The following is a 24,695-nucleotide window of genomic DNA, read 5'->3' as shown; positions in this document are numbered from 1 at the left end:
AAAATGGATGCATTGCTTCAGTTTAGTTCCAGTCTGTGTTTCACCATGCACAACAGAAGAGGTAGAACAGAAGAGAATATGACATAGATGTCAGTAAACTAACTAAAAGACTGAACAGATATTCTAAAATCAAAATTCAGAAATTAACACTCCTTCCAATTTAAAACAAATGAGAATAAAACAGTTGTAGATCAGTAAATTAAAACATTTCCTACAGTGCTTCAGGGACCAACAAAGAAGCAGATTATCATAAACATTATGTTGAGAAAAAGAATGAAAATTAATGTGTATGGAAAACATATTATAGTCTACAACACTAGAAGAAAAGATTTCTCTCTTCAATGAAATATAGAAATTGAAAGTCATGAAATATATTTTAAAAAGAAAAAAGGCTTCAGTACTGATTGTAAAATTCTTGTTTATTATTCATCAAATAGGAATTTTTAAATTCACATTCAAAAAGTTGAAAATCAGTAATGAATGGAAAGGAGAGATTAAAAAGGCACATGTTTACTTGATTATCTATACTGTAATTAAATTCAAAACTATGTGCTTATTTTGCAGACTTTTACCACTCATTTATTATTTTTTGTCCTGTTGTCATAGGAATCCACATTACCTTCTCAAGTATGAAAAGTATAGGAATAACATCTCAAGTGTTACAAAATGTAGAAAAATACTTTGTGTTTATAAAAGAGGTGAAACTCATATGCTTGAGAATTACATATACAGGTATTATATATATATATATATATATATATATATATATCTATATATATATATATATATATATGTGTGTGTGTGTATTTTTTGACACATATTATTTCACTCTAATTTCTTTAAAATGTAGAGGATACCCATATTGTCAATGGTTACAAATGTCTTAAAGTCTGGAGATACATGGATTCCCTTGAGATTTGATCCCGTTGTATAAAATGTTTGTAAAGATTCTCCGTTCTCAACATTCCACCACTGTAAAATACAAATATAAACAGATAATTATTAAATTAAAATAATTTATAGATTGACATATTAATAGAGTAAAACATAATAAATATTTAGTCTTCAACAAATCACTAACTCATAATACATTGGTTTATCCCATCCTACTAAACCTGATTCTTGTGCTTATTTTAATTGTCTACAACAGATACCGATTCCTTAGAACAAGTTAGTTTTCAAAATGACAGACTCCACAGTTAAGAATAGCTTTGAGAGCTACTGTATATGAAAATACACTTACTCATTGCTATCAAAAAATTAAAGAAATATTGGGGGAACTAAATCCTAACTATAAACCAGAAATTTACAAAAATCAAGTTTTAAATTGTGAATTAATTTAGGTGGGGGAAGTGAATAGTAGTTAGAGATATCTCATTTTAAAATTATTTAAGCTAAAAATGCAGTTTAATGTATTTTAAAATAAATGTTTTATTCATTGCAATACTTGGACTACATTAAACCGCATAAAACATCAAACAAATGTAAAAAAACAAATATACCCAGAAATATTTTAAAAGGGTGTCAGAAAACATCCTTATGAAGTTATAGTAGTATAATGAGGGAAATGAATATTAATGCTTTTAGTTTACATTCCATCCCTTGCTTAAAAACAAACCACAATGTGTAATGTAATTTATTTAATGTAACATTATTTTAAACATAATATTTCTGCCTGGAAACAATGTAGAAACACAACCATGAGATGTACCTGCAACTATGTCAACTCCTAATAATTTAAAATAACTTATGTTTCCTACATATAAAACAGATTAATCAGGAGTCCAAAAAAGAGGTTTTGCAGTATACATTACTTATTTAAAAAGACTAAATCAACATCTCTTTTAATAATTCTAGTTTCACATATAGCCGTAATAGGCTGGGTGAAAAGTTTACCTAGTTTGTATTTACTATTTCTTAATGAGGATTGTCTCTTGAGTTTTATTTAGATTTCCCCAGCGTTGACAGTTCATGTCATGTCACCTACTACAAGCAAGCTCTAAATATCCAGGTATTACTTATGCATAGTTGCTGATGCTTTGGGGAAACTCCACAAAATTGTATTTACAATTGACAAAATACCGTTGCCTGCTAACAATCTGCACTGCAGTGTGGTGTGCACTCAATTCCTCATTTTTTTCCAAAATATACCTGTTCATATTCTGAAACCCTCTGCTGCAACATGCTCTTTTCTTTGTACAGTTACATTTTCTGCTCTACCCAATTTTCGACCACAATAAGGAAAACATCATAACACAAACTGTTTCCAAATTGGATGATACTGCTTCTTTCCTGGATTCTATGCCTTCTTAACTGGTTAACTCTTTCATTTCTTACTTAAAGTTCCTTGTTGCTAATATTATCAATGTATCACAGTTTGTTCCTGAGATCCAAGTGCTGCTTGCTCTAAACTCTTGAATACAAAATCTTTCAGTGTGCATTCATTTAGGACTAACTTCTTCCAATTCAGATCTCACAAGCCCTCCTATAAACAATTCTATAAACAATTCTTTTCTTTGTCATAACCTTAGTATTTTTATCTTTCATTGTATTATTTTATTTATGTTTTATTATTTACTTTTATTGTGCTTATAATCGTGTCTGAATTTTGTATTTTCATTTGACTGTATTTGTAAATGTGTATGGCTTACCAATGATAATTGCTCTACACAAATATTGCACAGTTGTGCATTTAAAAGGAGTAGTTTGCAATATCATCTCAACTTACTAAGACTGTCAACTTACTAAGACTGTCTGTTATACTGTAACTTTGAACAACTAGCTGTCATTCTCTCATGAACTACTTGCATGCTACAGAGATGGAAAATCTCATTGCCCAACATGTTGTTTCCCTCGATATTTAGGCAGTACTGTTTATTAGTACAATTAAGTTAATGTACCATACTTACGCATAAACAATCTTTCCCTTTTCCGGATACATAGTACCCTTTAAAACCTGTCTTTAAAGAGTTTTGCTTCTGTTTTAAGTACTCTTAGAAAGTTGTTTTGTCAATCCAGTACATTCAAAATAAGGCTCATTTACATCTTAAAGTCATAAAATAATTGACTAATCTTATTTTCAAATGGAAGTAAATGAGGACATATGACAATTAACTACTTGGCTATTTTAGGCATTAGTAGAATGCATGTCTCTTATGTTCTAATTCTTGGCTAATTCTTCATGTAAAATGTAAACTGAGGCTCGATATATTTTCAAAATATAATGGTAGCTGCATAGTAATGTACATAATCACTTTTTTTTAAAGTGTACAGTAGCAATAGTGTCTTGCACATTGTGAACTACTACAAATGTTGAACTTTTACCTAGTGTTTGCTGGCACTGTCAGCAGCACTAATAATGTAAGAGAAAAATATCTTCACTTTAACAGAGGGGACACCATAACTGTTATACTGTATTTTACATAAATGCTATAGTTTGATTTTTTCTTTATTAATGAACTCCATTTCTTAAATGTATGCATGGATTACTTGTAAAAGACATGTAAAACTTCCTCGAAATTTTTGTTCTGCACCTTCATTATATAAAACTAGGTATATATAGGTAGAATCATATATCATTATAACTTCTATGGTAATGTTCAGCTGAGGCCAACCTGGTGCTGTGTGGTTGCCATCTCCACTATTCCTGAGCTTCGGTGATGTACAGCCTCATGCATATTCTATCATACAACATCATTCACCTCTGTGTTGGTGAAAGCCTAGACCCTCACACCTTTCACTAGCATCTTGGGAGAAACTTGTGAGCCTCATACCTGGGCCAGACCAATGTCCATGGTTTCTGAAGGTGGGAGGCGGCACTCCCAAGCCAGATGTCCCAGTTGATCACAGCGAAAGCACCTGTGCTCTGCGCCTACTATGTAGTTCCTACGATGGCATCTTCCACCCGTGGCGTCATCAACCCTAGGAGCCTGTGGTGGTCAGATAGAAGTTGGGGCCAAGCCCGGGTAGCCCCTCTGCTTCCAGGTGACTTGGGTGCACTCCAGTCTGCAGGTCGGGTCTAACAGAGACTGAACCTCATTCCAGAGCGTCTCATCACAAAGGTCCTCGTCTATCCCTGACAGGACTACGTTAATAGCGAGCTTCTGCACAGTGTGCTCAAAGTCGTCCTCTTGGAACTAGCTCTGAATCAGGTCCACTAAGTCTTGGACCAGTCCTTGTACAGGGCGGTCAGGGTCAATGTACCACAGATGAAACTGGCGCCCCTTGGCCAGTGGGCTCATAGTGGTGTGGAGGAGGATCTGTTGCTTCAGGAGGTTGGGAGGGAGGTTTCACATGACCTGTAGGGCCACTCCAGTTGAAAACAGGGCCACAATAGCTGCCCAGCCTCCCCTGTCCCAGCGCATCATTGTTGCTGTGTTCTCGAAGCAGAATAGGAAACACTCCAGGTCGTCCCCGGAAGTCATCTTCACCAGTACATCCCTGGGGCGTGCAAAGATAAGGGGCCCACAGGAGCCTCATCTTGCTCCGCCAGTAGCGGGATATTATGTGCCTCTTAGGGGTCCATTGGTGCAAGACCCCACTTCTGGTACCATGTGACGCGTGAGTTGCTGTCTTGCACCCAAAAGACAAGGCTGAGACTAAGGATTTCAGGAAAACCAGCTTTATTCACCTTGAAACAGGAACACAGCAAATGGGCAGGGCTGGAGCCAGTTCAGTGGCCAAGTTATAATGTTCCCTGCATCACCCATAGGGCGAAAGGTGTGTTGCACAAGGAGGCGGTGAGCTTGCAGTTTCCTCTGTGGTGCTGTGAACCTGCAGTTGGCTCAGCGTCAGACAAGCAGCTCTCGACAGACACGCCAATTGCGTTTCAGCCTGTTGCCCCGTGGGGAGTGTTTCAAACGAGTTCAAAAATCCCACAATATTTAGTTGGTAAAGAAATTATACCTGTACTGAGTATTCAAATTATAACACCAATAGTTGCAAAATTAAAAAAATGACTTTACAAAAAGCATTTTCTGAAATATAGAAGATAATAGCTTGTCAAATTGTAACTAATCAGGACCTTCAAGAAAGCCATGGTTGTGGAAGTGGCAGGGATTACTTAACTTTAATTACAGCAATGAGTAGATTAATGACTTTATGCAGCTTTTAAATGTTTGCATTATAATTTATTTAACACTAAAAGAGTAGCTGTCTATTTTTACACGCCATAATCTCAGAATCTCATTTTTCTTTAAAAGATAAGGATTTTAAAACAAATACATTTAAAAATGCACCTTTTTTATGCAGTAGTACAATTTAAAACAGATCAGTTGTTAAAATGCAAATTAAACACAGAGAAGTGTTTTCAGACAGTCTTCACCAGTAAAATACATTATGTTCTTTTATGTGCTGGAAGAATAGGCATCAGTTTGCACTGAATCAGATGTCTGACTGCACAATTTAAATTTGATTATGTTGTTAAACACAGTAATTGCACTCCTGCTGCAGTTCAGTTTGACATTATCTATCAGTGAAATGTTTCTTCCTGAGCTCTGCTGCTCTTCCCATTTATTCATTCTTGTCAGATAAAGAGTGAGGTTAAACAATAGGAGTGGCTCTCAATTAACTTTTTCCCCAAAAATTACATTTTACACTTTTAGTAGTATATTTAACATAGCTACATAAAAGTACTACATACTATTACAATTTCAAAATTCTTCTCTTTGACATTTAAAAATGTAAAAGTTGTTTACACTTCAAAACCAATCACATTTTCAAAAAAATATACATTTCTAATCAAGAAACTTCTAATATGAATAAAGTTGTTAAGTAAGTTCTTTATGAGCACATTGGAACAACAATGAAATATTTGTTCCATACTTTAATTTTTTTAATTTGGCTTGTATCATGGGTTGTCGAAAGTATCAAAATATTGCCTGTATTTTAAGGATGCCAAGAGCAAATGCAAGGCAAAGCTGAAACAAAGTTTCTCCTCAAATGATTGTCATCTGCCTGGACTGCTTGGAAAGTGATTACTAGATACAAATGCAAGCTCCCCAGGTCACTGCCCAATCCCTCTCTACCTAGTCTCATGGGGCCAGATGAGATCCACACATAAAAACCTACGTCGGGGGACAACCCATTAAAAAGTATGTAGTGAATAGCAGTGAAATCCTGCTCTGCAAAGGCTACGCCCACAGGATTCCTTCCTAAGACAAACATTCCCAAATCCTTCAGTCAGTGAAGTTTATATCACTAAGTTTTAGGGAGTGAGAAAAAGAAATTGAAGGAAAAAGAAAGATGACAATGACAGAAAATAAAAAGCTAAAATCGTAGTTATCAATTCAGGAGATCAGTAGCACAAGTGAAGCTTAATATGCTGCGACAGAGGAGATAGGCAGACAGACACACACACATACTGTATATAGACCACCACATCTACATGGCTCCATGTTTCAGAAGTACTTCTGTCTGCTACAATATCAATATGTCATTTTGTATCACTATATGGCACAACAACAGAAAATAAGGAGTTTAGGTAACCATTGTGGTCTATGGATATATCAATATCAAATTTAGCACATTTAAAAACAACAATATCTGACCAAAGTGCTGTCCAACAAAGAATAATACAGCAGAAAGACAATAAAATAGACTAACACAGCTCTTATAATTAATTAAAACCCAAGTAATAGAAAAGTGCATTAAGAAGTGATTTAAAAATAGGCAAAGAGAGACTGGGGGCTACAAATCCCCTACACTTTAGTCCTGTTTAGGGACCACCAGAAGTAACTGAACAGTAGACCTGAGTGACGTTTATGGAATATATAATTATAAAAGGTCAGAGAGGTAAGAGGGAGCTAGGTCATTTAGTATTTTCTAAGCAAACAATAAAATCTTAAAATCAATCCTAAAATAAACGGGCAGTCAATGAAGTAAGGTAGCACAAGAAAAATGTGTTCTGGCTTGCATGTTCCCATTAAAAGATAAGCTTTTAGTATTTTGGATCTGTTGTAAATGTGAGATAGAAGCCTGGCTGACTAACATAATGAGCATTACAGTGGTCAAGTCAGGCCGAAATAAAACCATGTATAACCCTTTCCAAATCGTGAAATGATATGAAGGGCTTAACTTTAGATAAAAGGTCAGTTGAAAGAAACTAGATTCAATCTGTTAATCTAATTTAAAGTCACTATCCATTATTACATCCAGATGTTTTACACAAAATATACTGAAGATGACTAAGAGATCAGATAACAACAACAACAACAACAACATTTATTTATATAGCACATTTTCATACAAAAAGTAGCTCAAAGTGCTTTACATAATGAGGAAAAGAAGAATAAAAGACAAATAAGAAATTAAAATAAGACAACCTTAGTTAACATAAAAAGGAGTAAGGTCCGATGGCCAGGGTGGACAGAAAAAACAAAAAAAAACTCCAGAAGGCTGGAGAAAAACTCCAGAAGGCTGGAGAATGACTTGTATTCAACAAGATTGGACAGTTGTTATATACACAGACATTTCAAGATAACTCAACCCAAAGGGTATAAGAATAATAATAATTCATTACATTTATATAGCGCTTTTCTCAGTACTCAAAGTGCTATCCACACAGGGAGGAACCAGGAAGCGAACCCACAATCTTCCACAGTCTCCTTGCTGCAAGGCAGCAGCACTACCACTGCGCCACCTATGATAAACAAATAGTCAAATATACTTTTATTTTATATAGATCATTTAAGTGCAAACCAACGAACCAACCAGAGTAAAGGTATGATTGACACTGTATGTAAATTTAACAGTTTATAAAATGAATCTGTATCCTTTGTTTCTCAGACCATTCTGATCATGTTGTAGAAGAATACTCTCTGCTCAAGCATTACATGAAGACTAATAAATGACACAGATGGACAAGATTTTCTACTGCCTGATTACTGATTGGTCCTGTCAGTGGATGTTTCTTTCTTTAATAACAACTAGGGGGCTGTAAAAACATAAAATGATGTAATTAAACAAAATGTATGTGTGTAAGTACAGAAAATAGGACAGAATGATCAAACTTGTTTGTGTTTTGCGTACGTGACAAAAAGCATGTATACTTTCTGGAAGTTTTCTTTTGATGATGTGTGTGACAAGAAAATATACCTTTAGGGTAATGACTTTACAAAATTGGAAAAATACAATGAGTCAGGACGCTATTTTTATTGCTTACGTGGTCAACGATCAGGAGACTAGAAAGGTATAAAAGAGCAAGGACATCTGCGCTCGAGGCAGATGAAGTGCGGTGTCCTAGGACTGTGTTTCTCTGTCATTTTACCCTTGTCTGGTATGTATCAATAAAAGGTTTTGACTAATTTTAATTTTCTTCTCTGTCTTCAGTCACAAAAAGTGTCCACAGTTTTTGGCGCCCGGACGTGGGGCAAGAGACGGCCGGTCGACTCCTCCAGCGAGACCATTTCAGTGATCCGTCTTACCAGCGGACTGCCGTCAACTTGAGCTCCGGCAGCAGAGCATGCAGCTCCGGCAAAAGTTAGGACTGCCCTGTCCTGAAACAGTTCTTGCGTGAGGAGCCCCTGGTCTCCTCTTTGCTACATCCACGGTGACTGAACGGATTTCCAGACAGAGCTTGCACACTTCCAGGCTGGGGTAAGCACCGGGGGATTTCCGAACATTTTTTATTTTCTAAATAACGGGAGGGCGAGTTTCCTGTTGACCGTCTAGTCATACTCATATCTCAACGGGTTGCTTAAGGTGATGGAGACTTGACCCAAGCAGTTTGACGCATACGAAAGGTCTGACGAAAGGATACTGGCCTCACCCATATCCTAGACTCGGCTGGACGTATTGATGTAGTATTCTGCTGAACCGAATCGGACACGAAGTCACCTGAGCTGGAATCCGGGGATGTGAGCGGACAGGCTAACGGGACGAGTAACGGGGTGGTATATATATGTATGGAAATATAAACCGAAAAAGAGCACAGATTGCAGGATTGCTGTTAGGACGGAATAAATAAATCTACATACGGAATAAGCAACAATACCGTGTTCTCCTGGGAACTGGGACAGGACCGATAGTTAGGTGTCTCCCCTTGGGAAAAAGAAGGGAACAGTAAGGGAACAGTGAGTGGCACACTCAATACCTCGCTGATTCATACGGACAAGGGATTAGGCGAATCAGTATATAGTTGGAAAATTAAATACAGAACCCGGGAGAGCAAGGGGACATAATGGGAACTTATAACAGTAAGCCTGTTAATCGCCGCACAGGGGGATCAAAATCATTAATGCTGGAAGAATTATTTTCGGAGGATCAACAGACGCCCCGTAAAAATGGGTCTCCTAGGAAATTTATAGAAAAGAAGACAGGTTTAGATTTCAAGAAGGCATGTAAGAAATGGAATAGACAGAGTGGTGGGCGTTGGCCGATAGAGGGGACAGGAGATGTAAGTGAAATACAGGAAGTCAGGAAGATCCTGTGTAGGAATAAGCAGGGTTGTTATAATAGTGGACCGTATCGAATGGATATGTTCGATAGATGGGAATTAGTAATAAAAGACAGAAATTTAGAAGCAGTACAGAAACAGAATGAATTGTTGCGGGCAAATGAGGGAAAGGCTAAAAAGGAGAAAGAGGAATTACTAATTACATTACAGAAAGTTCAGACAGGCACTGAACCACAGGCAGATGGGAGGAAAAGGAAGAATAATCCAAATAAAGACCCCCTTTATCCTATTATTTTTTCCCCTCCTCAGTACCAACCTCAGGCACCTCCATTATCCCCTCCTCTATCCCCCATTCCGACTGCCCCCCCTGCACTACAACTAGCAGAAGATTCCCCTGAACATCCCCCAGGCACAGATCACTATGACCCCTCTACCCATCGTGAGGACCCACCCTGTACTAGACAAACCCCCGTCTCCAAATGCACTCGAAGTCAAACCTCCACTCACAAACCAGCTCCAACTTTTTTCTCTTCTGATCCTTCACCTTCACTTACTTGCCCTTTAATAGAAGTTCCCAATCCTCATTATAACCCTGCCCATCCAGCCGGACCCCAAAATCCCACAACAGTTATGATAAATCGGAACTGGGACATCCAAGAACTAAAAGATGTCGTGAATGCACTTCCAGATCCAAAGGAAGTAGGAGGACTAAAATTTGTTGAACAACTTGATCAGTTAGATAGCATGTATAAGCCTAACGCTGCTGAATGGACCCAGGTACTTCGTCGAAAGCTTGGGACCACATGGGCCACTGTTAGCAGGGGTGTCCGCAATGACGTTCCATGGGTATGGAACCCAGCTTTAACTCGAGGACAGGGGATAGGTGGAGAAGGCGAATTTAACCCACAATGGGAGGCGTTGAGACAAAATATTGCAGAAAAATATAAAAAAGGAACGGACTGGTCCCTTATTTCTGCTGCAAAACAAAAAAGAGACGAGACGGTTGATGAATGGGCACATAGGATTCAAGACCTTATGGCTAATCACTCGGGCTTGGAAAATGTTGATGACCGCACCCGAGCTGCAGTTCCACCTTTTGTTTCCGGTTTGCGCCTTGATATACAAAACAAGGTCCGCACTTCCTGTATTGAGTGGGAAAGTGCCACGTTTGATGAAGTCAAACGACATGCTGAACATGCCGAAAAACAAACTAAGCAGAAGGAATCGGACTCTCATGCCAAATTATTGGCAGCACAGATGAACTATTATACCAGGAATGCTCCTGACCAAGGTCGAGGATATGGCTTTAGAGGAAGGGGACGAGGACGAGGAAGAGGACGAGGTGGTTTTAGAGCTCCTCCTGTTGACCACAATAAGAATCCTTTTATTCCCTCTCCCTTAAATTCCAATGCTAATTCCTTCTCTTGCTACGCCTGTGGTGAAACTGGACATTTTCGTCGGGAGTGCCCTCACAGACAGCAACAGCCCCCACCTCCCCTTATTCCACCTGTTTTTTCTGACACCCCTGACCAACAATACTGGCCATAGGAAAACGCAGGGACCTCCAGCCACTCTTTTCAACTACCTTTGCTCACCCATAATTCAGAGACTGATCCTTTACTGACATTGTTCGTTGATGGCACTGAGACTATTTTCTTAATCGACACTGGTGCCACTCGATCTACCCTCTCGCTGGCAAAGGTCCCTGCCTCGAACGAAACTGTTACTGTGCTTACTGCTTCTGGACAACCTCACCTTCTTCAAGTATCAAAACCTCTTCAAGTCCAGTCACGTCCTGGCGGACATACCTTACTGCATCGTTTTCTTTTGAATCAGCTTTGTCCAGTTAACCTTTTAGGAAGAGATCTCATGACAAAACTTTCTCTTTCTATTTCTATGACTGACAAAGGTTTTTTCTGTTCTACCCCCAAGTTGTTGTGTCAAATTACCCCTTACCCCAAACCCTCTTTTGCAGCATGGACTTTAGATATTTCCCCACACACCATTCTCCTCAAAGCCCTACACTCTTTTTCCCCTTGTCTCTTTCCCAATTTACAGGCCCCTGACATTTTACACTGTACTACCCAATACTTCCCTATAGAAGTAGACACCCCCTGGCTAGAATCTTTCCTTACTTCTGGTACTTGCCCCGAAACCCTTCACATCTCCTGTGTTTTTATTTCATCCACAAAGGCAGCTGCTTCTGTTCATCTTACATGCTCACAGCACATATATTATCTTGGCGGCACAGTGCCTCATATTTCCTTAGCTAAATCACGCACTGTTAAATGGGGGGAAATAGGACCATGGGTAGAAAAATGCCTTGAAAGAACAGACTGGTTACAAGTTACTCCGGGTATTTTTGATACTCCTGACCGTTTAATAACTAAAGTGGTGTTTCAAACTGATTTTTTAGTACATCGCGCTTTGTGCCGTCCTTCCTCTTTTGCTTGTTCATTGCAAACCACTTTCCCTTCTTGGCTCTCTATGCTCCCTGATTCACTATGGTCCCAGGGAAAGAATGATTATGGAAGGATAGCCCATTGTGAGCCTCTGGTGATCCACCCGAAATCCTCCTTCCGCCCGCACCGTGCCCAATATCCTCTGTCTCCCGAAGCAGAGGCTGGCATCTCCGCCGTACATTCCGATCTCGTCAAACGCGGTACCGCCGTTGGACATGGACCGTCATGCCTCAGGGATACACTGAAGCCCCTTGTGTTTATGGACAAGCTCTTGCCCAAAATTTAGAAGGCTTTTGGCCGGAAAGAGGTAGTACTTTGATACAGTATGTAGATGACATAATGATATGTAGCGCTACGGAAGAAGATTGTACAAAAGATACCCAGAAATTGTTGCTGTTTCTGGGGGAAAATGGCCATAAAGTTTCTAAAGTTAAGCTGCAGCTAATCAAAACAACTGTAAAATATCTAGGTCATGACATTACGTATGGAACAAGAGCTCTCTCTAGCGATCGCATTACAGCCATCCAAAATCTTCCTAGACCGGTCACAAAACAACAGGTTATGTCTGTTTTAGGTATTCTGGGCTACTGCAGACAGTGGGTTCTAAATTTTACTGAAAGAGCACAGCCGTTGCAACAATTGGCTAATACTCCTGGCATCCCCCTTTCTGGCCAGGTCAAATGGAATGAATTGGCTGAGAAGGCTCTCTGTGACCTCAAAGCTGCTCTTCTATCTGCGCCCGCGCTAGGTTTGCCTGATCATTCTCGTCCATTCACTTTGTTCGTGGACGAAAAGCAGGGATTTATGAATGCAGTACTGACGCAACAACATGGAGATAAACAAAGACCGGTGGCTTATTTTTCTAAAAAACTGGATCCAGTGGCCGCAGCAGTTCCTCCGTGTCTTCGTGCTGTGGCTGCAACAACAGAAGCTGTATTAGCAAGCACGGATGTAGTTCTCATGAGCCCCCTAACAGTTAAAGTGCCTCACGCTGTACATTCTATCCTAGTACAAGCCAAAACTTCACATCTCACTACTGCTAGGGCAATACACTATCAGAATGTACTCTGTACTTTGTCAAATGTTACAATTGAAAGATGCTCCACTTTAAATCCAGCCACTCTTCTCCCAACTAACAATGAAGGAGAACCACATAATTGCCATGACGAAATAGCAAAGGTTGTAAAACCTAGAGTAGATCTACAGGAAACACCTTTAGAAACTGGAGAAATGATTTTTGTGGATGGATGTTCCTTGCGATTGAAAAATGGAGCACCCTCAACCAGTTACGCAGTGGTCCAAGGGGACCGCCTGCTGGAAGCAAATGGAATTTCATCAAGCTTAAGTGCACAAGCAGCTGAACTCGTAGCACTCACTCGAGCATGTCAGCTGTCCGAAGGGAAGATCGTAACAATTTATACGGATTCCAGGTATGCTTTTGGAGTCTGCCATGATCATGGAGCACTATGGAAACTAAGGGGATTTAAGACCAGTACTGGCAAACCCATCCAACATCAGAAATTGATTGAATCCCTTTTAGAAGCTATAACCAAACCATCGAAGCTAGCGATTGTTAAATGTCAAGCTCACACAGGAAAACAGGATCCTGTTAGCAAAGGAAATGAATTAGCTGACCACTTTGCTAAAGAGGCTGCATATAATAACACACCAATTTCTTTATTCCAACAGAGAAATGACCAGGACCCTGATAATCAAATTATTTCTTTACAGAGTGCAGCCACGGATATCGAAAGGAGAAAATGGTCCAAAGAAGGGTCCCTCTCTGATGGAGTCTGGACTCATAAACACACTAACAAACCTTTTCTCCCAAAAGCCTCTTTCCCAGGAATGGCAAAAATCGCCCATGGCCTCGATCACGCAGGTAGAGATGCCATGGTTCGAGATGTTGAAAAACATTGGGAAGCTGTAGGTTTCTCTACATATGCAGAGCAATTTTGCAGACGCTGTGCAATATGTCAAAAGTTTAATGTGGGAAAAGGTACCCAGGTAAGTCCCGCCGTTACCCCTAATCCAATGGGTCCGTTTGAACACCTCCAAATGGATTTCATTGAACTAACCCCGTCTAAAGGGTACCGATATTGTCTTGTGATTGTCGATGTGTTCTCCCGATGGGTAGAGGCTTTCCCTTCAAAACACAACGATGCCAAAACAGTAGCTAAAGCACTAATTAAAGAGATTATTCCAAGATGGGGTATCCCTCAAAAGTTACAAACAGATAATGGCACTCATTTTGTGAACTCCGTTATAAATGAATTAACCACCTGGCTCCAAATTAATGTGCACCATTATTGTAAATACCATCCCCAAAGCGGAGGCATCGTAGAACGATGCAATGGCACTTTAAAAGCTAAACTCGCAAAAATTTGTGAACAAACTAATTTATCATGGCCGGATGCACTACCCTTAGCTTTAATGGGACTAAGGGGACGGACACACCGACAACTGGGACTATCGCCGTTTGAGATTCTGACCGGACGTCCCATGCCCGTTGGCATGGTTGTAGGAAATGTGAATTTGCATACTGTGGACAATGATCTTCTCTCTAGTCTTGCAGGTCTCCGAACCTCGTTGAAGGAAGTCCACCAGCAGGTTAATCAAGCCTGGAGGACCAGCCCACCTTCTAAGGATTTACCAATTCCCTTGGGCACCTGGATCCTGGTTCGAGATACTCGGAGGAAACACTGGCATCAGCCTAGGTGGAGAGGACCATTCCAAATTCTTCTATCCACACCACACGCCGTGAAAGTTGAAGGACTGCCTGCCTGGATCCACGCATCGCATTGCAAGAAATGGCTATCTTAAAAATACTTTTTCTGTTGACTGTTATCCGCACCCTCTCAGGCTACCCAACGATGGGTGGTGATCTCTATCTAAGTACTTTACCGCCTCTATGGAAAGGGCATATATGCTACATGCGGAGCACATGTCTCGTATAGCTTCTTCCATTTTCTCCTCCCCATCCCCTTTCTCCCCCCCTTCCCCTTCATCAACCATTTCAAGATAGAATTATATTGCCCACATCATTTTGTTCAAAAAGGGAGGAGTGTAAAAACATAAAATGATGTAATTAAACAAAATGTATGTGTGTAAGTACAGAAAATAGGACAGAATGATCAAACTTGTTTGTGTTTTGCGTACGTGACAAAAAGCATGTATACTTTCTGGAAGTTTTCTTTTGATGATGTGTGTGACAAGAAAATATACCTTTAGGGTAATGACTTTACAAAATTGGAAAAATACAATGAGTCAGGACGCTATTTTTATTGCTTACGTGGTCAACGATCAGGAGACTAGAAAGGTATAAAAGAGCAAGGACATCTGCGCTCGAGGCAGATGAAGTGCGGTGTCCTAGGACTGTGTTTCTCTGTCATTTTACCCTTGTCTGGTATGTATCAATAAAAGGTTTTGACTAATTTTAATTTTCTTCTCTGTCTTCAGTCACAAAAAGTGTCCACAGGGCTTTGCCCCCTGCTCGCTTTGCTCGCCAACCCCCGTGTTTGGCTTTCTGGATACACACTTTTAAGATTTTTTTTTTCTTTGAATTGTTGCTATTTCATTAGTTTCACTTTTATTTCAGAACTTATGTAAAAACAATATTTGGAATCTTTTGAGTCCCAATATGCTGATTCTTTTAAATGAGGTCAGTGAAACATATGTTTAACTCATAATTCAGGATAGGTTTCTCTGTTTGGAATTTCAGCACAGACAAAGCGATCTACTGTACATCATCAGCAGTTAATAATTTTTTTTGCAAAGTAACCAATAAATGCATGTGAGGTAAAACACATTTTTGAAATTCTGTGACATAAACTTCAAAGCCTTACAATATTTACATACTTCTGACATATCACCTGTGTCCATATATTCGATCTCTATTCGCCTTTTAGTTATTTCTCCGAGTAATAATTTGTCTTTTTTTGCGCTAATGCGATGTTTACTTTCTTTTTTTGACACTGTTGTTTTTTCTGCTTTCATATTCTGTATCTTGCTCTGCATGTGTTTCACACCTATGTTTTTTTTTTTTTTGAGTCTTTTGAATTCCAGTTTTCATTATGTCTAACCTACTCTGCATGTGTTTAGCCCCTTTGTTTTGTAACCTCTTTACTTTGTTTTTACTTTTTTATTTCTGACCTCACTTTGTCCTGCTTTTTTTCAACGACACCTGGTCCGTGGTGATTATTTTTCTTTTTCGAGTAATAATTTCCGTTTGTTTGCGCTACTGCGATCTTTACTTTCTTTTTTTTTTATACTTTCTAATTTTCCTACTTTCATATTCTTTAACTTTTTCCACATTTGTATCACATATACATGTTTTTTTTTTTTTTTTTGAGTCTTTCGAATTCCACTGCTTTCATAATCTGTTCTGCATGTGTATAGCGCCAATGTTTGTGAACGTGTTTATGAAGTTCTACTTTGACTTTTACTCTGTCTTTTAATTCTGAGCCCGATTGGACGTGCTTTGTTTCAGTTCCACTTGTTATGGGCTGATAATTACTTTCCTTATTTTCTGAATTTGCACCTAGATTATTTTTTCTTTTTTGCTCTTTTTTCTCTCCGACGCTTTTGAGTCTCTTTTCTCTGTGCTGCTTTCTTCTTCGCTTTGTCTTTGACGTTTCATTTATAACGTATTGTCCTTATAAGCTTTATATGCGCTGAGACCCTGGATCTGTGTGTGCTCAAATCCTTCACACAACTGAATGTTTTGCTGCCCCGTTGTCTTATTTGATATTGATGGTAAGTAGGGCATGTCTTGCAAGAATCTCATGTTCTACGTCATCGCGAGACGGTCCTGGGTCTATCTCTTGGCACAATGTCTCATGTTTAAGGTCCTCGCGGGTCTTTTAACTGTCTTCCATGATCTTAACATGAAGATCAAGTCTCGATGCCCTACTGTTTCTCTCCAGGATTTTTTTTTTATAATAGAGAGATATTTGATTTCTACTACAATTCCAGTAGAAACTAAATTGCAGGATGGTGAAAAAAGAGAAAGTTGATTGGATTTGGCTGGCTTTGGCAGGCACTTTATAGATGGGACCTATGAAAACAGAGCATTTTCCTTTGAACTGAATCATGAAATGCACTGCTGAATACAGCAATGATCATGACTTGATTTTCTTTTTACTTTTATGAAAGCTCTGTGCTTTCTGATGCTTGCCTACAGAGTAGTCAGTGGATCAACACCTGTGTATATGGAGACACTAGGGAGGTGCTATTCTCCTTCTCACCCATTCAGATCTGCCAGTGAACAGCGTCTGGTGATGCCGCCTCTGCATGGTCTCAAGTCTCTTTCTGTGCAGTTCCTAGATGGTGGAAGGAGTTGCCCACCTCTATCTGAAATGCTGATTCCCTCAATGTATTTAAGCAGCAATTGAAAACAATCTGTTCTGTGAATATAAATTGCTCTCTGATCTTTCATATTGTTGGTTGTTTTGTTGTTACATTAAGTTTATTTTATTGATTGTTAATCTATGATTGAAATTATTAGTTATTATGTTTTTTCACTTCTGGCAATCAACTTTTGTTACCTGTTCTACTACACTTGCTGAACAAACAGTCTCTATAATGTTACTTGATTATGTTTTTTTTGTCTTTTGTAAGTGTCTTTGGATAAGTGTCTGCCAAGCAAATAAAAGTAATTGCAAATGTAATGTATAAAATGCAGTGTTGTTTTCTTATGAAGCCACTATATAGCATTATAGTAAAAATAAATAAATACTGATACAAAAAAGTAATTAGAACAGTGTTTTATTGTTTTTACTTTCATTACATTGTGTGGCCTCCTTGGCAATGCAAAACTGAATCAAAATACACTGGCGCAATGCTTTTGCTGTTTTTTCAAGTAATTTTGCAGTCATGCTTCTTGATAAGTCTTCTTTTGACTGCTTTTCTCTTCATTTCACTGTACAATTTATCTAACACTGCTTTACAATTTAACAGAGCTTCAGTTTTGTTGAGAGAACGCTTTTTAATATGTCACTATAGGTTATTGGGTGTAGACTCATAGACAAAAATGACAAATCCACAACGCAATAAAGTGAGCAGAATATAAAGGAGTCTGACTACTTTATACACTATGTTTATACACACTCCCTTTTACAAATAGTGTTTTGAGCCTAATGTGATATATACTATAAACAAAGGAAAAATTGTTCTGTTAAAGTAAGAACTAGTGGCAGCTCATGGAGAAAAAGTCAACAGAACCACTGCACTAATATACAGTATATTTACCAAGGTCAATGATTGATTATCCATTGTTTTCTTATTATAATGTCCAACCCAACCAATTCCAATTTAAATGTGATACCAAACAGTGCATTTTTGATGTCACAATGCAGAAACATACATGAAACAAGTATCTGCTGTATACTTTAACATAAAATATGCATTAAAATATTAAAATTAAAAAAAATATATTAAATGATTTTTTTTTTTCTTTAAACTAAAATGGACCTGAAAACAACACAAATTAGACTACTAATTATTTATAACTAACACTAGCTAATAAAAGTTCAAACTACCTAATAGGATGAAGTATTAGTCTAAGTGACACAAAAATCGACTTGCATTAACGTATTGTATATCATATCACACTATGTAAAATCTGCAATGTTCTTATAATAACTGTATAATAATAACTATTAAACAAATTGTTTGAGGTTTAAAATATAAAAGCAAAACACAATTTCACACCTAATAAATCTAAAACTCCAGAGAATGTGATTTGCCTCAAACACTTATAAAATCAATACTAAACAAAGTTGAGCACAGTGTTTACCTGAAGGACTATGGAGTAGCCACTGAGGGGAGAAATTAAAGCTTGGTCTACTGCTTTTAATTATCTCCCATATCCCAAACTGGACAATCACTTCAATATACAAAAATGTATCAATATAATATCTACTGTACATAAGACTTCATTGAGAAATTAGACTGGATGATTTCCACTGTTATTGGGCTCAAATGCACCATCTAGGGGATATTTACTAATATAACATTCTTCAATGTGGTATCTCATGCTTATTTGTGATAACACATCCTTAAATTGCTTCATCATAAAAGTATAATAATAAGACTGGTAACACATTAGTTTATTTACTGCAAAAATGCATCTATTACTCATTTACTCTTATGTAACAAGACTTTAACAAAGGCTTCTTTCATTCTTCATAACACTTATAAAACATCAATAGAAAGGTTATTCATGGCTGTGTAGTGTGGCATACAGACATGATAGTAAAATTACTTGTTAATATGAAGGATTCATAGATCTAATACTAAATATATAATATGAAGAGAAATGTTTTTTTAGTTAAGCCACCTCAATATGAAGGATTCACATTTCTAATACTAAATATATAATATGAAGATAAATGTGTTTCAGTTAAGCCACCTCAGACCACTTGAAAAAAGTTCAGCTTTCTTAGTAGGTCACATCGCAGTGATTGATACTGGCTTTACTGATCCTTACAAGTGTCATGAAGTCTGAAAGAAGTGTTTGTTTATGTCCTGTTATATAACAGTAAATAAGTAATAGAAACATTTTTGCAGTACATAAACTAAAGTGCTACCATAAAATTTTTTAATAACAATCATTTTCAAATCACTGTCATTTGAGCTGGGTCAAAAGGTTTTAGTTACAATGACAATGTGCAGCGTGCCTAAAACAATACAGTAAGCATCATTAGAAAAATAGTCTTATAGTATTATTTTGGCATTACATTATTAATGTTTGGACAAATAAGTGAATCAAGTAGACTTCATATTAAAGCAACATTTGTTAACATACAGTATGGTAAATATTTTAAAAGTCTCTGTCAAGGAAATTGTTTATCAGTATGTGCTGCATATTGATAAAGTCTTAAATTTGCGCAAACCTTTTCCTATTGTTTAAATGTACTTGCATTGCTAGATATAGTCGGGCTCACCTCGACGCACAGCTTGGACTCAGGAACCAATCTCCTTGAGAGGGGCTGGACTCTCTACCAGTCTGGAGTTGCCCCCGGTGAGAGGTGCAGAGCGGGTGTGGGCATACTTATTGCCCCCCGACTTGGAGCCTGTACATTGGGGTTTACCCCGGTGGACAAGAGGGTAGCCTCCCTCCGCCTTCGGGTGGGGGGATGGGTCCTAACTGTTGTTTGTGCGTATGCACCGAACAGCAGTTCGGAGTACCCACCCTTTTTGGAGTCCCTGGAGGGGGTGCTAGAGGGCACACCTTCTGGGGACTCCCTCGTACTGCTGGGAGACTTCAATGCTTACGTGGGCAATGACAGTGAGACCTGGAAGGGTGTGATTGGGAGGGATGCCCCCCCCCCCCCCCCCCCCCCCGATCTGAACCCGAGTGGTGTTTTGTTATTGGACTTCTGTGCTTGTCACGGATTGTCCATAACAAACACCATGTTCAAGCATAGGGGTGTTCATATGTGCACTTGGCACCAGGACACCCTAGGCCTCAGTTCGATGAACGACTTTGTGGTCGTGTCGTCGGACTAGCGGCCACATGTCTTGGACACTCGGGTGAAGAGAGGGGCGGAGCTGTCAACTGATCACCACCTGGTGGTGAGTTGGCTTCGATGGTGGGGGAGGATGCCGGTCAGGCCTGGTAGGCCCAAACGTGTTGTGAGGGTCTGCTGGGAACGTCTGGCAGAGCCCCCTGTCAGAAGTAGCTTCAACTCCCACTTCTGGCAGAACTTCGACCACGTCCTGAGGGAGGTGGGGGGCATTGAGTCCGAATGGGCCATGTTCCGTGCCTCTATTGTTGAGGCGGCTGACCGAAGCTGTGGCCGTTAAAGTGGTCGGTGCCTATCGTGGCGGCAATCCCCGAACCTGTTGGTTGACACCGGCGGTGAGGGATGCTGTTAAGCTGAAGAAGGAGTCCTACCGGTCCCTTTTGTCCGGTGGGACTCTAGATGCAGCTAATAGGTACTGGCAGGCCAAGCGGAATGTGACTTCGGTGGTTGCTGAGGCAAAAACTCGGGCATGGGAGGAGTTTGGGGAGGCCATGGAGAACGGACATCTTGGAGGAGATTCTGGTCCACCGTCCGGTGTCTCAGGAGGGGGAAGCAGTGCAGTGTCAACACTGTATATGGTGGGGATGGTGTGCTGCTGACCTCGACTCGGGACGTTGTGGGTCGGTGGGGGGAGTACTTCGAAGACCTCCTCAATCCCACTACCATGCCTTCCAATGAGGAAGCAAAGCGTGGGGACTTGGAGGTGGGCTCCCCCATCTCTGGGACTGAGGTCACCGAGGTGGTCAAAAAACTCCTTGGTGGCAGGGCCCCGGGGGTGGATAAGATATGCCCGGAATTCGTCAAAGCTCTGGATGTTGTAGGGCTGTCTTGGTTGACACATCTCTGCAACATCGCATGGACATCAGGGACAGTGCCTCTGGATTGGCAGACCGGGGTGGTAGTCCCCCTCTTTAAGAAGGGGGACCAGAGGGTGTGTTCCAACTACAGAGGGATCACACTCCTCAGCCTCCCTGGAAAAGTCTATTCGGGGGTGCTGGAGAGGAGGGTCCGTCGGATAGTCGAACCTCGGATTCAGGAGGAACAGTGTGGTTTTCGTCCTGGTCACTGAACAGTGGACCAGCTCTACACCCTTAGCAGAGCCCTGGAGGGTGCATGGGAGTTCGCCCAACCAGTCTATATGTGTTTTGTGGACTTGGAAAAGGCATTCGACCGTGTCTCTCGGGGAATCCTGTGGGGGGTTTGCCATTCGCAATATTGTAGCAATTTCTCGGATGGGTTTTTTCTGTTCTTGCAGCTTAAGGATGGCTTCTTTCACTTGCATGGAGAGCTCCTTTGACTGCATGTTGTCTGTTCACAGCAAAATCTTCCACATGCAAGCACCACACCTCAAATTAACTCCAGGCCTTTTATCTGCTTAATTGATAATGACATAACGACGGACTTGCCCACACCTGTCCATGAAATAGCCTTTGAGTCAATTGTCCAATTACTTTTGAACCCCTGAAATGAAGGGATTGTGTTAAAAAAAATGCTTTAGTTGCCTCACATTTTTATGCAATCGTTTTGTTCACCCCACTGAATTAAAGCTGAAAGTCTGCACTTCAACTGCATCTGAGTTGTTTCATTTAAAATTCATTGTGGTAACATACAGAACCAAAATTAGATCAAAGTTGTCTCTGTCCAAATATTTATGGACCTAACTGTACAATAAAAATATCTACATCCATTTCAGCCTTTCCTATATTAACAGAAAAAATGTATTATGCCTTTGGTTTGCACGTAGTCTTTCCAAGAATAAGACAGGCTGCTTCCCTATACTCTCAAAGACTGAGGTAGCTTGTCCAGTTACCCCAAACAAAACTAGTGTAATAAGCATTAAACCTCTGGCCACACTACCCCTAGGCCAGTTTGACTGATTTCCTGACTATCTATGCTCTAGGTGGAATGTGGTTATAAGACTTTATATTGTATCCTGGAGGTAATTCTGGGCCAGTCCCTGAAAACAATTCTGGAACATTTAGATGGTATATTTTTCCATGCCAGTTGTTTATCAAAATTTGTATCTGTGGTATGGTGAGGTCCATGGTATTTGTGCCATTTTTAAATAAATAATTTAATTGTAAGTGGTGCAGCAAAACTTGGGCCTGTGGATACTGCACTCCACTGCATGGTCGTATGGAGTTCAGTGGGAGCAGAGAGTTGATTGTATGTTGCATGCTTGTGTAGTCAACTCAGCTGCTCCCAATTGACTCTTGGCATGTTGTTAGATGGAGTGCCTGTGCACACACGTAGAAAAGGTAGCCCAAGTAGAGGGCATGGAGGAAAAAAAAAATGAGAAAAGAACAAAAAGGAAGGCAGTATCGGGGTGTTTGACGCAGTGTGGGATGAAGAAGCAGGCAGTCAGCATAGCCTCGTGAGGGAGTAAGCAATTGGCATTCCAGGGGCAGTTCAATGTTGAAACCTCCAAGGGATTTGGTAGATGCCATGAAAGCCATGTGGAAGACAAAGGGATTGACTCTGAGCACTGTAGCAGACGCCACCGGAGGTATTTGCGAAGACAGCCTGAAGAGAGTAAACCTGCTGCTGGCATCTTCACCTGTTGCAAGACCTGTTGGGTAAGCTGGGGAGACAGTGTGTGAAAGATGTGCTGGGCTTTGGAATGATAAGAGAAAGAACCAGATGACTGCATGGTTTTATTCTGGTTTTTATTGTTGGGTTATTTATTGAATTTTAATTGACGTGACAGCCCCTGTAATTATGTATTATTTATTTATTTCACATGAAGGGCACTGCACTCTTTTGCACCTTGTGGGACTGAATAAAAGCACAAAGCACTTGTTACTTCCTCTTGCTGACTGTTTGTGTCCCACTTGTCCGGCTGTTGAGGTGTGAGATTCTTTATATAAGTAGATAAATATTTTGTATGTCTTTATTTATAACTTAAACAAAGACATGTAATATTATTGTTGCACTATTGATAAGAGCAGAAATGGTTTGATGGTTAAGAACCCCCCCCCCCTCACCTTTTAGGGCTGAGTTTTTGTAATTTTATGACAGGATTGGGGGAAGTGCCTAAAATAAGTTTGGCAAGTGTTTCTCTGCAGGACTCTGGTCAATCAACCCCTACAGGAAAGCCAATCTACCAAGCTGGCAAGCATCAGCTGAGAAAATGGTTTTGTGGGCAGGTGTAAAAGGTATTTTGTGCCCCATTGGTTTGAAGTATGTCTGTTTGGGATTGGCCTGAATCAGAGGACATTCTGTAGCATGATGCCCTATTGGTGTAAGGGTTTGGACAAAGAAAGCAGAAATTTGGTTGTATTACCCCTTCCTATCTCTCTTACAAACATCACCATGAAGAAGCATCTCTCTATCACACCACTGCAATGAAGAGCACAACTTGGCAGCCATATTGAGACAGGCATGCAGTCTGTTCTGAAGAAAGCGGACTAAAATGATGCCTTAACTAAAGACTTAGATTTAAAGTAACTACAAGTCTGTGTGCTGCCTGAAACTAAACATCAGCATTTATCAGGTTGTGTGGTTGCCAGTATTCACAAGTACTTTGCTTATTATTATTTATAAATATTATCAATAATGCATTACTTAAAGTGTAACTTAACTCCTGCTTGTCTTTCACTACACCTAATTGCCTGAGGTTATAAATGTAGAAGGGAAGGTGGGGAGAAGTTATATGGTACAATACCTTATAAACAGCGTTAGTCTGTGAGATTTGAGAAAACTTATAGTGAAAGCAGAAATTTCAGATGATAACATTTATGTACTTCTTATCATAGATACTGTATGTTTGGCCAGGACAAGTGATGGCAATGTTGAGTGATGGATATGGCACTTAAAAGATAAGAATAAAGACTTTTAACAGTCATCTCCTCAGTGGTAAGCAGGAGCTCCTTCTTCTAAGATCAACAAAAATAATGGATTCGAAGCACAGGACAATCAACATGTGGCAGTAAGAGAAATGATGCCGTACTGGCAGGATTGTGTACTGCACCTGCTGGAGAAAGTTCAAAAGCAAGGGTGTCTTAAAACTGCTAAGAATATTGATAAAGTATTAATCAGGGTGGAGATTTCATAGAAATATAAACAAAAGTATACCCTATTATTGAGATGCAGCATTTTTCTATTTGTATCTGTACTAAAAGAAAATTTTGAATTTTGAGATGCTTTTCTCAATATTAAAGTATCTGTAATTTACATTTGTGAGTGAAGTGTAGTGCTAAAGATAACTGCTATTTAAAGTAGTTACTCTTGTACATTCTGTAATTATTTATTACTTGTACAATGAATATACAGTATATCTGCAACAAAATAACTCCCCTGGGCTTTGGATAT

The 24,695-nt window shown here is 39.5% G+C and overlaps 1 protein-coding gene across 4 annotated transcripts in view; it reads right to left on the bottom strand.

The window, feature by feature from the left end:
* Positions 1-403: 403 nt before the first annotated feature.
* Positions 404-24,695, bottom strand: part of apaf1 (apoptotic peptidase activating factor 1) — a 202,141-nt gene continuing 177,849 nt past the window's right edge. For all 4 annotated transcript variants that reach the window (XM_028816766.2, XM_028816775.2, XM_051924617.1 and 1 more), the window contains one exon: positions 404-972. In XM_028816766.2, the coding sequence (XP_028672599.2) occupies positions 826-972 (147 nt within the window). In that variant the 3' untranslated portion in view covers positions 404-825. The remainder of the gene's footprint in view (positions 973-24,695) is intronic.

Source organism: Erpetoichthys calabaricus, chromosome 1 (genome assembly GCF_900747795.2).
Source record: "Erpetoichthys calabaricus chromosome 1, fErpCal1.3, whole genome shotgun sequence".
In the NCBI taxonomy this organism is placed as follows: domain Eukaryota; kingdom Metazoa; phylum Chordata; class Cladistia; order Polypteriformes; family Polypteridae; genus Erpetoichthys; species Erpetoichthys calabaricus.
Note: the sequence above shows the minus strand (reverse complement) of the source record. Positions and strands in the feature narration are given on the sequence as shown.